The sequence below is a fragment of the Spinacia oleracea genome, chromosome 4, assembly GCF_020520425.1.
Source record: "Spinacia oleracea cultivar Varoflay chromosome 4, BTI_SOV_V1, whole genome shotgun sequence".
Taxonomy (NCBI): domain Eukaryota; kingdom Viridiplantae; phylum Streptophyta; class Magnoliopsida; order Caryophyllales; family Amaranthaceae; genus Spinacia; species Spinacia oleracea.
Window position 1 is genome coordinate 170786622 of NC_079490.1, and position 16679 is coordinate 170803300.

At 36.0% G+C, this 16679-nt stretch overlaps 1 protein-coding gene and 1 long non-coding RNA gene across 5 annotated transcripts; both read right to left on the reverse strand.

Annotated features, from left to right (window-relative positions):
- Positions 1-7585: 7585 nt before the first annotated feature.
- On the reverse strand, positions 7586-8201 carry LOC130472279 (uncharacterized). The gene is made up of 3 exons (XR_008932321.1): positions 7894-8201; positions 7738-7818; positions 7586-7603 (listed from the first exon to the last, which is right to left on the reverse strand). It is a non-coding gene; the product is annotated as an uncharacterized lncRNA (long non-coding RNA).
- Positions 8202-8311: 110 nt separating this feature from the next.
- LOC130472278 (sugar transporter ERD6-like 7) lies at positions 8312-15640 on the reverse strand. Of its 4 annotated transcripts, none has more exons than XM_056842847.1 (8): positions 15293-15640; positions 12266-12331; positions 12083-12148; positions 11886-11961; positions 11723-11787; positions 11554-11646; positions 11372-11452; positions 8312-8663 (listed from the first exon to the last, which is right to left on the reverse strand). In XM_056842847.1, the coding sequence occupies exons 2-8, from the start codon at positions 12284-12286 to the stop codon at positions 8463-8465; spliced, it is 603 nt and encodes a 200-aa protein (XP_056698825.1). In that variant the 5' UTR covers positions 12287-12331; positions 15293-15640; the 3' UTR covers positions 8312-8462. The 4 variants fall into 4 exon arrangements, with proteins under 4 accessions (XP_056698825.1, XP_056698826.1, XP_056698824.1 ...); XM_056842848.1 differs by lacking the exon at positions 15293-15640 and adding an exon at positions 13856-14250; XM_056842846.1 differs by lacking the exon at positions 15293-15640 and adding an exon at positions 13626-14250.
- Between the last annotated feature and the right edge of the window lie 1039 nt (positions 15641-16679).

Below are 16679 nucleotides of genomic sequence, written 5' to 3' on the forward strand. Positions count from 1 at the left end.
ACTGTGACAACAATGGTGCCATTTCCCAGTCCAAGGAACCCAGATCGCACCAAAAATCCAAACATGTGCTCAGGAGATTCCATCTCATTCGAGAGATCGTTGAAAGAGGGGATGTGAAAGTAAGCAAGGTTCATACTGAGGATAACGTGGCTGATCCTCTGACTAAACCGCTTGCTCAACCTAAGCATGAGAGTCATACTAGGTCTATGGGGCTTAGGCATATGGGAGAATGGCTTTAGTTTGTTTACTTTATGTTTACAATTGTAAAGACATTTATTATGCTTTGAATGTTTATCAATAAAAGTTCATTCTTATTTAATAGTTTGGTTTAGTATTAAATAAAATGTCCAAATAACTTGTGTTTTCAAATAGGATTATCGAAAACGTTTTGATAATGGAACCCTATAAAGTGAACTGAAATCACAACTTATTAAGTCCCTAGTCTAAATCACTAAATTGGACATAAGTGATTTACGTGAAGACTAGCATGTAATTAATTGATAGTGCAGTTCCATGGGCTATGGAGACATAGGGATGTCTAATTGATTATATGGATGTATACTTGATGCATTGTGACTTGACCTAACTAGATTCTAAAAGTAGAATCAAACTTCTATATTTAGTGGATTCCTTAGACGTGAGTATGTCTTAATAACCACGAGACAATTAGTTTAACTTTGACGCTGTTAAACGCCGCGCCGTAAAAGGAGGTTATAAAGGCAGTGATCAGGTGGGCTAAGAATTGAGTGGGAGTTATGGTCATACAAGAGTGAATAAGTCCTCCTATTTGATAGGAATGGTGTCTGGGCCTCTTGATGAGCGAGAACTGAAAATTGCATGGCCATGCGGAATGGGATTAAAAGTTAATCTTTATTTGAACAGTTCGAACTCGGCGATCAAGAAACTAGAATTTGAGAATAACAGTGTGTTATCAAATTTTGGCATTAAGAGACTTAAGGAATTTAGCATTGCGTTCTTGTCTTCGGACAAGTGGGAGATTGAAGGAATTATGTCCTTAGACATTTCCGGCAATTACTAAATATAAATAGGAATTAATTATGAAGATAATAAGTTAATTATTTTAGTAATCATATTTGCTTGCTAGAGAATAAATGTGATTAGCAGGACAATATTGATTGGACCTACAACTAAAATATATTAATCCTATAAGGTCACACATATAAGCATTAATTGGAATGGGCCCAAAAGGCCCGATGGCAACCGGTCTGTTAAGGGAAGAATGTTGGGCTTTGGTTTTGTGTTAACCTAAAACTCTCACATTATAATAGTTATAATGTCAGGGATTTAGAAATCACGTTCATTCAATATCTGACAAAAAGGAAAACACAAAAACCCTAATTCTAATTCTCTAAACGCCGTACATCCCAAACAAAGCAAGAGACAGATTGTGATCGTTCTCTTCCGTACTAGCATACGTGGGATTCAATTCGTGCTTGTGGACTGAGTAGAGGAGCAACAAGTGGGGCTCTAAGATCTTCGAAGCTTGCATACGAACGGGAGAACACGCTTCAAAGGTGATTATTCTTTCGACTTAATCTGATCTATACTATTGTTATGCATGAGATCCTGTGATAGATGTTAGGAAATTGTTTCCTGAAATTCCGCTTTATGCATCTATATGTTCCTACACAATGATCACTGATATCAACATAATCTAATGACATTGATCAATCATGAAATGTACAACATGAAAATCACATGAAAATGGTTCGCACATGTCAATTTCCAACTGGCCCTATTGATCCTCAATAACTTCAGTTGTCCAGAATACATTGCCACACTTTATTTCTGATCAGAGTATTAAAAACAAACAGCAATGTGCATATATTTTAACATAGAACATTTTAAATCATATTATTAAAAACTGCCACTAAACCTCAATATCCTTAAACTCTAAAACCCCCAAGTGAGCAGTATGCTCATGAAAGACCTTCGGTGGGAGTCCTTTTGTAAAGGGATCTGCCAACATGGAGTTTGATCTGATATGTTCTATAAAAATTTCTTTATTCTGGACCCTTTCTTTAACAGCTCGATACTTGACCGTAATGTGCCTAGATTTGCTCGAGCTCTTATTGTTATTAGAATAAAGCACTGCAGACTTGTTGTCACAGAATAACTTGATTGGCCTTCCAACCTCGTTTATGATACGCAGACCAGTGACAAAGTTACGTAGCCACATTCCATGGTTTGATGCCTCAAAACATGTTATGAATTCAGCTTCCATAGTAGAAGTGGCTATTACTTCTTGTTTGGCACTTTTCCAAATTATGGCACCACCTGCTAGTAGATACACAGAACCAGAAGTAGATCTGCTAGAGTCTTCACATCCCGCAAAATCAGAGTCAGAGTATCCAACGATCTCCAAATGGTCTGATCCTTTGTATGTGAGCATATAATCTCTTTTTCTCTTCATATATCTCATTACCCTCTTAGCTGTTTTCCAATGATCCATTCCTGGATTGCTAAGAAATCTGCCTAACATTCCAACAATGTACGCTATATCAGGGCGCGTACAAACTTGAGCGTACATTAGACTCCCTACGACTGAAGCATAGGGAATCTTTTGCATCTCTTGGATTTCCAGATTATTTTTAGGGCATTGGCTGAGGCTAAATTTGTCACCCTTGGAAGTAGGGGTATCGCCTGGTCTGCAGTCCTGCATGCCAAATCTTTTTAAGATTTTGTCAATGTAGTTCCTTTGAGATAACCTTAGAATTCTTTGAGATCTATCACGAAGTATCTCAATCCCCAACACAAAAGAAGCTTCACCAAGGTCTTTCATTTCAAAATTATTTGAAAGAAATTTCTTGGTTTCATACAACATATTCTTATTGTTGCTGGCAAGCAGGATATCGTCGACATACAAGACCAGAAAAGTAAACTTGCTTCCACTAAATTTATGATACACACAATCATCAACAACATTCATCTCGAAACCAAATGAGAGAATAGTGTGATGAAACTTGTGGTACCATTGACGAGATGCCTGTTTTAGCCCATAGATGGATTTTCTCAATTTGCAAACCATCTTCTTTGGATCTCCTGATACAAAGTTTTCTGGTTGCATCATGTAAATCATTTCATCAATATCACCATTTAGAACCGCTGTCTTCACATCCATCTGATGAAGCTCTAAATCAAAATGTGCAACAAGGGTCATGATTGTTCTAAAAGAGTCTTTTGATGATACCGGAGAAAAAGTCTCTTTATAGTCAATTCCCTCCTTTTGAGTATAGCCTTTAGCTACAAGACGAGCTTTATACCTCTCCACATTACCTTTAGAATCCCTTTTGGTTCTAAATATCCATTTACAACCAATTGGTTTTACACCTTCTGGTAATGGGACAAGTTCCCGGACTTTATTATCTTGCATAGACTTGTACTCTTCATTCATTGCTATGATCCACTGTTTTGAATTAGAAGTTTTCATGGCTTGACGGAAGCTGATAGGATCATCTTCCACCAAACCAGTACTTTCCTCATGTTCTTGGAGAAATGCAAGGATATCTTCAACCTTTTCCATGTTTGTCACATGTTCTTGGAGGAAGACAATGTAATCATCTGGAATTGCACTTCTCCTTTCTCTAGTGGATCGACGCAATTGTACTTCTTCTTGTTGCACTTGTTCTTGAGGATGTTGAGTTTTCTCAGTTTGAATCAGATTTTCAATCTGACCAGAAGGAGTAAAAACATTGTCTTCTTGAGGTTCCTCATATGTTTCATAAGAGGCATCTGTATGAAATGGTTGAGGGATGGAGACCGTTTCTTCCTCAAAGACAATGTTTCTGACCTCATTTTCTCCCCCAAACTTAACATCCTCAAAGAATATGGCAGTCCCTGTCTCAAAAATAGTGTTAGCAATGGGATCATAGAACTTGTAGCCCCTAGATCGCTCCGAATAACCAATAAAGTAACTTCTTACAGTCTTGGGTGCTAGCTTCTTTTCGTGTGGCTTGTAAGGTCGTGCTTCAGATGGACAACCCCATACACGAAAGTGCTTTAAGCTAGGCTTTTTCCCTGTCCAATGTTCATAAGGTGTTTTGGCAGTTGCTTTAGTTGGTACCCGGTTCAAAATATAAGCTGCTGTTTTTAGTGCCTCACCCCAGAGTGATTCTGGTAAGATTGAATGACAAATCATACTTCTCACCATATCTTTAAGGGTTCGGTTTCGCCTTTCAGCTACACCATTCATGCTAGGTGAACCTGGCATAGTGTAGTGAGGGACAATCCCGCATTCCTCTAGGTATTTGGCAAAGGGTCCTGGACGTTGTTCACCTGAACCATCATATCTACCGTAGTATTCACCGTCACGGTCAAATTTTACATTCTTTATGCGTCTGTTGAGTTGGTTTTCAACTTCAGCTTTGTATGCTTTGAACACATCCAGAACCTAGGATTTCTCATGGATAAGAAATAAGTATGCATATCTAGAGTAATCGTCTATGAATAATACAAAATATTGTTGACCATTCCATGAAGGAGTAGGAAATGGTCCACAAACATCTGTGTGTATTAGTTCTAAGACTTCTGTAGCTCTGTATGCACCTAATTTCTTATGTTTGGTTTGTTTTCCCTTAATGCATTCAACACATATATTAAGATCTGTGAAGTCAATGGAATTAAGTATTCCATCTGACACAAGTCGCTCAACTCTATTTCTAGAGATGTGTCCTAAGCGTTTGTGCCATAATGCTCCTGATTGTGCATTTTCAATTTTTCGCTTAGTACCTCGGGACTCAATGTCAAAGCTTTCATGATAGGAAGCTATAATATCAAGCATATAAAGATTTTCATAAACCATAAATGAACCAGTTCCCGCAACACTTTTATTCAAAGACAAAGTAACTTTAGAGTTTCCAAAAGAGCAACAATAACCTAATTTGTCTAAGTAGGAAACTGAAACTAAATTCCGTCTAAAAGACGGTACAATAAAAGTGTCTTTCAAATCCAAATAGAAACCAGAAGACAATAACAATCTAAAGTGCCCTATGGCTTCTACGTCCACCGATTTTCCATCTCCCACATAAATGCATCTTTCAGCATTATTTGGTTTGCGGTGGCTCAGACAGCCCTGCATTGAAACACTAATGTTAGATGTTGCACCTGAGTCTAACCACCAAGTGTTTCTAGGTACTGAGGCTAAATTGATTTCAGAACAAACCAAAGTAAGGATCATACCCTTTTTTGCCTTCCAAGCAACATATTTGGTACAATCCTTCTTCATGTGTCCTGGCTTCTTGCAAAAGAAACAATTGCTCTCACCATTCTTTTGTTTTTGGCCATTTGCAGCTTCATTCTTAAAAGCACCTATTTTCCTCTTTTTGCCCCTTTCCTTAAAGGTACTAGCCAGGTGAGCACTTTCTGTCTTGTTTTGTTTTAGCCTCTCTTCCTCTTGAACACAGAATGAAATTCATTTAGAGTCCATTTCTCCTTTTGGCAGTTATAGCTAACATTGAATGAATCAAAAGTTCCAGGAAGAGAGTTCAAGACCAAGTGTACGAGAATATCTTCTGATATCTCTACCTTTAGGACCTTGAGCCTTGAAACAATATGAGACAGCTCCATTATGTACTCCCTTATATTTCCTTTGCCTTTATACTCTTTGGAAGTTAAGCTGCTTAATAACATGCTTATTTCCGCCTTATCGCTTTTGGCAAAGCGCTTTTCTATTTCGGCAAGGAAATCCTTGGCATTAGTAACCTCATCGGATACTGCACCCCTAAATGTCTCTGGAATGCCACGCTTTATGATCATAAGACTCATGCGATTCGAGCGGTCCCACTTCTCATAGTATTTCTTCTCATCAGAAGAACTAGAGTCCGTAAGAGAAGGGGGATGCTCATCTCTTAATGCAAGGTCCAGATCCATGCAGCCTAAACATATCTGAACACTACAAAAAAACGCGGCACATTGTGACGCTTTCTGGGTCAAATTGCGACGGAAAATTGTGTCGCAATTTCACATAGCGACGCTTTGAGAGAGGGTCGCTATTTTCATTGCCGCTATTTACCGACGCTTTAGAGCGTCACAATTTGCAAAATATCTATGTATTTCGCCGCCACTATTTGGGATATAGGGACTCTATAGATAGTCGCAATATTTAGACTGCAAAAAGCGTCACTATTTGCACGCTTATAGACACATTTCTCAGCCACTATAAACCATATAGAGACGCTTTAGACACCCGAAATATATAGACTCTCATTAGAGTCCCTATATGTTTACTTTCGTTCAAGTTCTCCTCATTCCCTCCAAAATAATTTAGACCCTTTGGAGCGTCACAATTTGCATCATATTATTTTTCATATATACATAATAATTTAGACACTTTGGAGCGTCACAATTTGCATCATATTTTTTTTCATATATATATATATATACATAAATTAATCTAAAATCATGAATTATCTATAAAAATATATATCGACCATAGATAGTCATAATCAAATACAAGTATTAACTTACTACGTATATATATATAACGTCATGCTATGATATACATTAAATTAATTAGCAGAGTCTAGTCAAACTGGAATAAAAGCGATATTTTAAAACAAAAATAACTTTCTAACTGGCATTATCATTTTTTCTACAAGATAGTCCAAAACTAAATAAAAACAACTTCCTGGCTACGAACAAACTAATTACCAAGTAAACCTATCTTTATGCTAGCGTAGCTTCAAGATAACGTGTTCATCTCTTGATCTACATTTTACTATTACCACTTGAATCATCAATAATCTGCAAAGAAAATTTAATATGTCAAATATATATACAAAGCATGATGAACATATTTTAAAATCAAGGGAAAATTAACAGTAATCCTAACCAGGCTTGATCCTAACTACTAGAGGACTTCTCAAAATAATACTAACTATTAATCGCCCCTTCCCAAATAGTTCTAAGCTTGTAGCATGTGGCTTTGGTGGTTCAGCTATTAATCTCTAGGCAGCAACACAAGTCTCAGAATATTTCAGCAGATAGTCTAGAAAACCAAATAGGTTTGGTCAGATGGAAAAACGATATCTTAGAGAAATTTTACATTTTATAAGCTAATAACAGTACAAGGGAGCACTACAAGCAATCAAAAGGATTTTAAGCAGGTTGGTAGGCTGACAATTTAAACCAAATAGACAATGTAGAAAAGGACTGTTACCAGGATGATAACTCCTTTGGTCTATTAAGTTGATGTACACATGCCTCTGATGGAGACTTGGAATGTACAAGCCGCTGAAACTTGTCCGACAATTCTTGATAAGGTTGAATCTCTGATGGGTGTACACGAAGAATTGCAGTCTTTTAGTGCTCCATCTTTACTTCTGAACAATTTAGGTTCTCCTGATTTCATTGAAATATGCAAATAAAAATTACAGCTGAAAATATAACAAACGTTTCTGCAACCCAAGAACTTATACAACATACTTCAATTGCTGAAATTGCTGCTTCCCTGCAGATCGAAGATGAGCCAGCTCGCTTACATCAACATCAAAACCGCAAGGCATTTTACGCAAATGAACATGAAATACGTCAACACGATCTGTTTCACTAGGGGGTCCAACATATAGGAGTCGATCAAACCACCCTGTTCAATAACCGGGTCCAAAATCAGGAAAATATTTAAGAAGTTGGTAACATGCAGGATAAAGAAAAAAAAAAGTAAATTTAACCAAAAAAATTACTCATATTTGTGTATCAGAGAGAGCCGCAGAAGATCACCTGGTCTAAGAAGGGCAGGATCAATCTTGTCAGGACGATTTGTAGCAGCAATAACAGTAACATTAACTCTTCCATGTAGACCTAGAAGAAAGCAGGTCTTCTTAGGGTTCCAGACATCATATGACATGAATAAGAAAAAACATTTTCGGACCATACATAAGTCTAGTTTGCTTCACTTTTAATTGACACAATTTCCATCATTGCACCATGCCACCACTTAACATGAGGGGGCCTTAAATATACTCCAAGATTGTAGATATCTTCACATGGTTCTTTCAAGTTCACTAATAGATATTAAGTGTAAAATAAGGAAACAATCCAGTTCCAATAAGAATGCAAACCCAAAGGAAAACTGAAGAAAGGCGTAAGGGTACAGATTAAAGAAAGCAACAAAACAGCAAGAAGACAACAGAGGGTAAATAGCTAAAACAGCTTTACGACAAAGTAACACTTCCAATCTATTAAATAATGATACTGCTACTAGACCCACAAATAGCTTACCATCCAATTCAACCAAAAGTTGACTCATGACCCTATCTGCAACTGAAACACCATCACTTTCCTTTCCACGGATGACAACAAGATTGTCTATTTCATCAAAAAATATAACTGATGGCGCGTTAGCTCTTGCTTTGGCAAAAAGAGATCTAACAGCCTTCTCAGATTCATCAACCCACTTGCTGAATAACTCTGGACACTTGACAGCCAGAAAATTCAGTCCTGCCTCAGAAGCTACAGGACGGGCCATGAGCGTTTTGCTGCATCCAGGGGGGACCAAACAACAACACTCCTGTTGGTGGGCAGGTTCCAATTCGCTCGAATGCATCCTGGTGCTTTTGAGGCCACTCAACAGCTTCCATCAATTGTGCCTTCACTTCCCATGTCCACCCATCTTCCCACTTGACCCAAGGGATCTCAAGAGTTACCTGCAGAAGAAGAATGTAAAAAAGGAAAGAGATTAAACCATACTTCATACAATACTTTGGGGGTTGAATTATAAAGACCAAAAGAGATTGATTGTAAAAATGTATATGATTTAGACTCACATGACCTTCTTTCTGCTAAAAGCAGCAGGCAGCTCCCTCGACCATTACTCAACTTTCTCTCTCATAACAACCCCATGGTACTATAGAATTTTACCGGCGCATAAATCATATTATATAATTTTACCATCGCATAAACCATCCACACTTTTTGGTTTACGTTAATAAACAAGCACAAATACATAAATGCTTTCTCTCGAGCTATGTACCCCTCTCCATTGGTTTTCCATTCGAGGGAACTTGGAGGCCTGCACGGTATTGGTACAGACTGGAAAGAAAGACGACCTGATTGTGGTAGATAACACTGGCCTCACTCCAGCGCAATTGGCTGCTGAAAAGAATCACAGACAAGTTGCCTTTTTCCTTGTACGCCTTGCATTCTAAACTGGTTTCCTTACGTGTGAATTACATTTTGATATGGTGAAAATCTTCTTCATACATTCTAATGTTATGTTTATAGGAGTCGTTGATTGCAGATGAGCTATTTGAATTTTATTCTTTCTAGTAGGTCGTTGACTCTTCTAAAAATCATGTTATCTTCTCTATATCATTATTAGCCAAGGCTATGCAATGGTGTGTCAATTTGGTGAATTCAACTCGTTTTTCTGTTTGCTAGTTGCACTATCAAGGATTCCTGAATCTGTTGAATTCAAATTAAAATTTGTTTGGGATTTCAGTAATTGTTGTTTTGTTCAAGTCCCATGTGTATCAGGATTGGTTTGTTTAAAAACTTAGAGGTGCTAAGAAAGTAAGAAGAGCTGAAAACGTGTACTTGTGTACCAGGAGTTGGTTTCCTAATTAGATTAGGTTTAGTCTTCTTATTTCAGAATCTTTTTAGGGACTAGGTATTAGATATGTAATTTGTTAAGGAGGTAGTGAGGTACTAGGACAGTTTATTAAGATTATTTCAGCTCTTTGCTTGTAATTTTCAGATTTTGAGATAAATATTCAGGAAATTTTTCAAAAATTCTTTTGTGGAAGGAGAGACTTATAACTAAAGAGTCTGTTGTAAATCGGTGAGTAAAACAAGATTAAATACACTTGTGGGCCAGTGAAAACACTGAAAATTAGATCAGGTAGATTAATTGCATTTAGTGAGTGAAGCTCATATAATCAATCTAAACCCTTTCTAATTTGTACCTTAGGGGAGTAAAGCCTTTGAATTCCTAGGGTTTTGGCAGTTGAGTAAAGATTGTTATAGATCTAACAGCCTTCTCAGATTCTGCAATGTTCAGGTCAGCTGTCAACATGGCTGCTAAAACTTTTGATTTACATGGAACTTCAGGTTGTAGGTTTCTGCTAGTTGTTAAGCTACATCACCTGGGGGGGGGGTCGGACTTTCCTGTGAATTGGTCAGGTGCTATGCATATTGATCTGCTATTTTCTCAAATTTTTGTTGGCCACAATACCATATTGATCTGCTATTTTCTGGCTCCTACCAACCTTGTTTAGGTATAGAGTTTTACTTTGCAATTCATTTATTTTTCTGATCGATCTGTATGTTTCTTCTTGCAATTCTGTTTTGTGAGTCGTCAGTATTGCAATTCATTTATTTTGCTGATCGATCTGTAACTCTGTAAGAAAGGATTGAGATGTTTCTTGTGAAACAAAAAGGCTTTGTTAGTGGATCAACTGCAATGCTTTCTCATGGTTGATGTATTTTTCCATGACCTTAGAATCCAGATGGGAGTAGTATAAAGTGAACATGCTTGAAATATTCTGATAAAACTTAGTGAAGTAGAAGTTCTAGTAATTCAAGAAGAGTACAGAGGAAAGATAACTTGACTTATCAAATTTATTTGTCGGAGGTTGTGAAACGTCTATCAGAACAAACACAATTGGATGGAGGTTGGAGTGGAGTATGTGGTTGATCTTTATTGTCAAAATGGTATTTGGCTGGGAGGTGGGTTTTGATGGGAAACCATTGTGGATTTTGACCATGATATTTTCCTTATATAGGTAGTAGAAATACATTTGGTGATGGTAGGCATTGTTAGTTGTTATTTTATCTTTTGTGTAGGATATGAGAATTTAGTGCTTCAAATTAGGCTGGACATAGAGTGAAGAAACCACTAGCTGATCTGCATTGTGGCGGTCTGTGTGTCCGTGTGTCCCGGTCCAAATTTCGAGTGACATAGGTTGTGGTTTGGAATAGGGATAACTTTTGGAAAAGTGTTTATCACTTTTGGCTAAAGCTAATGAAAGCTCAAGAACTCAAATTTCTGATCTGATGAACATTTTTTTTTTGTGTTGTTGGTCAAGTGAATTAATCAATTCTCTTTAAGTAGCGCAACTCGCCTCTGCCCTTGCTTATTTAATCAGATAAACAAATTGAGTCAGATTTGGCTCATTGGTTTAGTGATCAGTAAGACAAAGTACTGTTAAATTATGAAATCTAAAGAACATTATATATAGTATTTTGTTGGCCCGTATATGATGTGATTTGTTAATGTGTGTGAGTTGTCATATACGAAGTATTTAACAAAATGAGTTGAGAAAACCCTATAAGATTAGGGAGTTGTGTTAAGACTTATGGATTCACAAATTTGACACAATCAGCTGATAACATATAACAAGGGTAGAAGTCTTACCGTTACAGAACGTAGATACCTCTTTTGAAACAAGTCAAACATATTAGCTTTGGGCATCTTTTCGAGTTCTTCTATGTAATCCTGTCAATTGAAAGTCGTAATGTGCAAATATGAGTAGGCCACTTCAGTGCTTGAGTATAATAATAGTCAAATTGAAAGAACCAGCTTAGAACAACTAGTACTTGAATCTCAGCAGCCTCATGGGTTATATCTGCATCCTTGCCACGAAGTTTCTGAAATGCAGCTTCAAACTCCTTTTGAGATCCTATTTTCGCCTGTATTTACTTCGATTTGATATGATTGTTCCAATTGAATTTTATACCTAATTTTGAAATGATTCTGTATGCTTACCATCCATCTTGGAGATTCTGGAATGAAGCATAAACCCAAAAGCAGAACAGCACATGGAACAAGTCCTGCATTATATGGCTAGTAAGTCTCTTGCTACAAAGTCTAAGATTTTTGTTTTAAGTAATCAAACTCAGCAATGAACTCCTTTTCCCTAATTCTTTACCAGTTAATGCTAAAGTCCTCCATGATAAAACTATCCCTATTATAAACGCCACTGAGACGCCAGTACAGATCATGACCTACAATAGGAGAAAATAGTGTAAGTCTATGCAAAAACCGTAATAATATCATTATTAAAATTTGATATGGTAACTGCAAGAATTTTTAGTAAAACATGAAGTACAACAGTTACAAAAATACCTGGTTTAATGTTGTAAGTGCTCCTCGGAGATTTACAGGTGATATTTCCGCAATGTAAACAGGTACCTGTTGATTTTACCATATCATGTTGGCTAGCACTTCAATGTAAAGCTGCAAAAATGTGGCCATTGAACAGAGTTTTTTTGTCTAGAAAGATGGCATATAACTCCAAAGCATACATACCACATAGGAGAAGGCACCCATTCCATATCCTCCTGCTAGTCTTCCTATATCCAATGCTAAAGAACCCTGGTTAATTTACGAGAAATTTATAGATAATTTATTTCTCTGAAACAGAAATTCAGTACGGATTAAAGAGGTTAATAATATTTGAAGCTGAACCTTGGAAAAATATATGGAAAACCATCCTCCCACACAGAAAGCAGAATACAACTAGTTTTGGGATGTTTTCTAATTATTTTTGTGATTTTAAAGGAACTTTTCGAGGAAATTTGGGCTTTTCTTGAGGTAATTACAACTCATTGCATAACGTCATACTGAGGTAATTACATCTCATTGCAGAACGTCATACTGGGAAAATAAATGTACCTTAACTAGCAGTAGCATCTAAGTCTAATGAAATTACCTAATATCTAGAGTCTAATCTCTTGTTAACTGATTACTTTGCTTTTGTATTACTAGTTAAGGTAAATTTATTTTCCCAGTATTCACAAATATTGCAGAGTCTAGTTATATACAGCTTACCTATTGTGGGTTAGGATAACCTATCAAAACAACAATATGCATTTATATTCAGTCAGAAATCACCAAATGCAAGAAAAATCTTGGGAAATTCAACCATATAAGATGTTATAAACAGGAGTAAAATATAAAAAATCACATCCAATGAAACCACCCACAAACTAATCGGTTTGATTAATAAGAGGTCGGAGGGGGAATACCCAAAACAAATTCACGGGCCATAGTATTGGCTTTAGTAGCTAGCAACGTTGAAATTGAGAAAGATAGTAAAGCCTAAACCTTCACAGGATGCATTTGCAAAAGCACAATTGGCAATAAGAACATAAATGTAGAGGCAACCCGGATAACAACACAACATACCGCACAACAGTCTGCAGTTACCAACACCACCGCAATCGCAGAAGCTCATCAACAAAAATCCCACCCAAAACAGAGAATAAAAATTAAAGGGGTGGAAATTTAAGCTACGGTTCTATGAAAAACTCGGCCAACGCAAATCACAACTGTGCAAGTGAATTATTATTGATGATTTTGTAAAAGCATTGAAATTTAAACAGCAATTAAACAACAACATCAGCATCTCTGTTGTAATAAGCAGAAATATAAAACAACTAGAATCTATATGCAATATAAATGACTAAGAAAACCAATAGAAATTAAAAAGTAATTAAAATACAGCCTTGATCGAAACTAACTACATATTAACCCTAAATTAAAACATAAAAACAATATGTTGAATTCTTGCATAAATCTGTTAAATTGCAAGAAAATTACTATCAGTATGAATTAAAAAAAATCAAACACACAAATTCCGCAGATAAAAGTAAAAAAATAAACAAACCTTCAAGAATTTCTTGATTGAATTGGGCGAATCTATCTGAAAAAACAAACTAGCTGTAATTCTACAACCCACGAACGAATTTCTCCAGAAAAAAACACTAATTTATAGATGCTTGAGATGGTTTTGTTTGGGCAATTATGAAGACGAATTAACCAGCTGGGATTTCAATCCTTAAATATTGAGAGGAATGAGATTATTGCTACAAACTGTGGACGAATTTGAGGATTTACCGACGAAATTGAGGGGATTCCGAAAGCTTGAGCGATTCTCTAGGAATGTTTCAGAGAGCAGTTGATTGTTGAGAGTAGAGAGCAGTTGATTGTTGAGAGTGAGGGTTTAGTCGGTTGTTTGAGGGAGAAAATCGTGGAGCAGGGCGTGGGAGCAGGGCGTGGGAACAGAGTTAGGCGGGATATCTTTTTGGCGAAAATATTTGGCGAAAATATTTGGCGAAATATTAACACGTGGGTTTCACGTGTTTTTTATGGTAAATAGCGACGCTTTAGTGTGTCGTAATATATTGCGACCCTCTAAACCGCCGCAATTTGCAAAGTAGTATTCGCGCCCCCAAAATCCTTGCGACCCTTTGTTACACCGTCACAATTATTCCGTCTACATATGTATCATTTTCCTGTAGTGGAACATTTTCCTTCCATTCCTTAAAGTTAGTACCATTAAGGATTGGAATTGAATTCAGATTAGCTGAGATTGTGGAAAAGTTAGCTGTACAAAGAATAAGGTAAATGATATAAATATATGCTCATATCATATAAGATATTAGGGAAGAATATCAAATAATAGAATTCCCATCACAAGGTACCGGGCACACCATTAACATCAAGTCTTTTGACAATAACATTAACTGCTAATGGTACTCTTGTTGTGACAATCGAACACTAACAATAATATTTGTAAACAAATAAACACACCTTTGGGTTAAATTTATCATTCACAATTTTTTAACCTGATAATTGTTACATGGTCATCATCACAAATGTACATGTAATCTGGCCAGATAATTACCTTCCTTTGGGCCGATTATGAACCGCATAGATTATACACATACACAACAGTTGATATTTCTCTTGAGTAATTTAAGCAACAGGGATCACTTTTGTGATAATATTGTTTCAATAAACTCAATCAAAATATTAACACCTATTACTTGAGATTATCCTGTTCCTCCACATTCTTCCATAAAAGTAATACAATAGGAAGAAATTTACATGTTTTCTCCAAAATTGATACACGGATGAGTCATGTAAATTTCATGACCTAAATGCCCTTTAACAATAATCAAATTTTCCAAGCAATGCCATTTAGGGGAAAAAAAAAATCATCTCTTGAAACACTATACCAGTGAATTGCATGCTTGATAAATTAATCCAAAACAAATCAACCTCATCCCAAATAATAATTGCAAAAATATTATCATAATTAATTTGCAAAGAAAGCCCACAAAACAAAAAAAACCCCATAGATCGAAAATCTACAGAAAATGGAACTTGAGCTTCCACTAAAAAAAAGGTAAACAATCCAATTGAACTCCAAGGGTCTAACATGGTCGGCTCTTGATACCAATTGATAGAAATTAAAAGACTGAATTATGATTCATCAAAGATCATATCCATGTAAACCCATTGAAAGAACAATCAATTTAAATTACATACCTTGAGCTTCCATAGCAGCCATGAGTGAAGAGGGATCGAGTGTCGGATACGATTAAGCCTTCCGATGCTATGTTTTCTGGGTTTAGTGTGTTGATTATTTGGCTCTCCATTGATGGGATATAAAGACCCAAAATGTAACCGAAAAGAACATGAGGAGACAATATCTTTAATGCTCCTCTTACTCTTCTAGCTTTTCAGCTTTCTCTTAATAATATACACTAATGAAAACATGCACCGGGGGCCATAATCGTTTCAATAATAAACTTAAATGTACTATCTTTAATTTGACCCGTCACCACATTAAAGATAGTACTATGGTATCTTTACAACACTTATTTTCATGACAATTATGCCTCTAAGCCAAGTCCGACCGTAAACCGTAATTAGACCATTATAAATTTGGCTTATCTATATGATGATTAACACATTTTATTGTATACATATGAGGCCCCATAATTGTATTTACTAACACATACGTCTTCACTTTCTATCATATCGACTCCCGCACATTCATAACAATTTAAAAATTATGTTAAACAACAAAAATAACAACCGTTTATATAATACACACAACGAGTACCTAAAATTTTGTATGAATATTTATAACACCAACCAAAGGTCATAGGAGTAGGGGTTAGCAAGACCAAATACCTGGTCAAAATTTCTTTACCACAAAGTTGGAATCACCCAAGTCGTTTATGTTACAAAACCAGGTATCTACCCATCACAAAAATTTATGCAATGCAATATTATGTATAAGAACAACTTATTATCAAATAGTTGTCCTTTTTAATCAAACAGTTACACATTGAGATCAAATTAATTATTATGCTCTACTAATTATATTTCCATCAAATACTTTCACTTTTTTATTCAAACAGTTACATTTTTCATCGTGTATATATGTTTTTTAATGCTAACATCAACAGTTTTATGCATAAGCGATCTCAACATCTCATAAGAGACTTACTCTCCACTAATTTTATTCATTTCTACATAGAAATACGCAATTTATTAGATACATGAGAATGTTGTACACTTGCACTCATATATTTGTTTGAAATGATAACTAGTGTGTGGCCCGGGCGATGCCCCGGTTGCTACATTGAATAACTAAAGTTTTAGATATTTCTTGAGCTCAATATTTGACCAAAATACTTATTCTATAGAATGAAAAGTATGACACGCTAAGTCATTTATCATGGCAAGTAAGTTTTCAATCATATCATCTTATAATTTGTATAATTTGTTTTCTCATGCAACTAAGTGCGTCAAACTAATAAAACACCAAATTAGATATATATGCAGGTATGTAAGACGATCCTATAGTTGATTCTTATGAGATTTATGACATCAGGTTTTTTCATGGTTGTCGTAATGCTTTAAT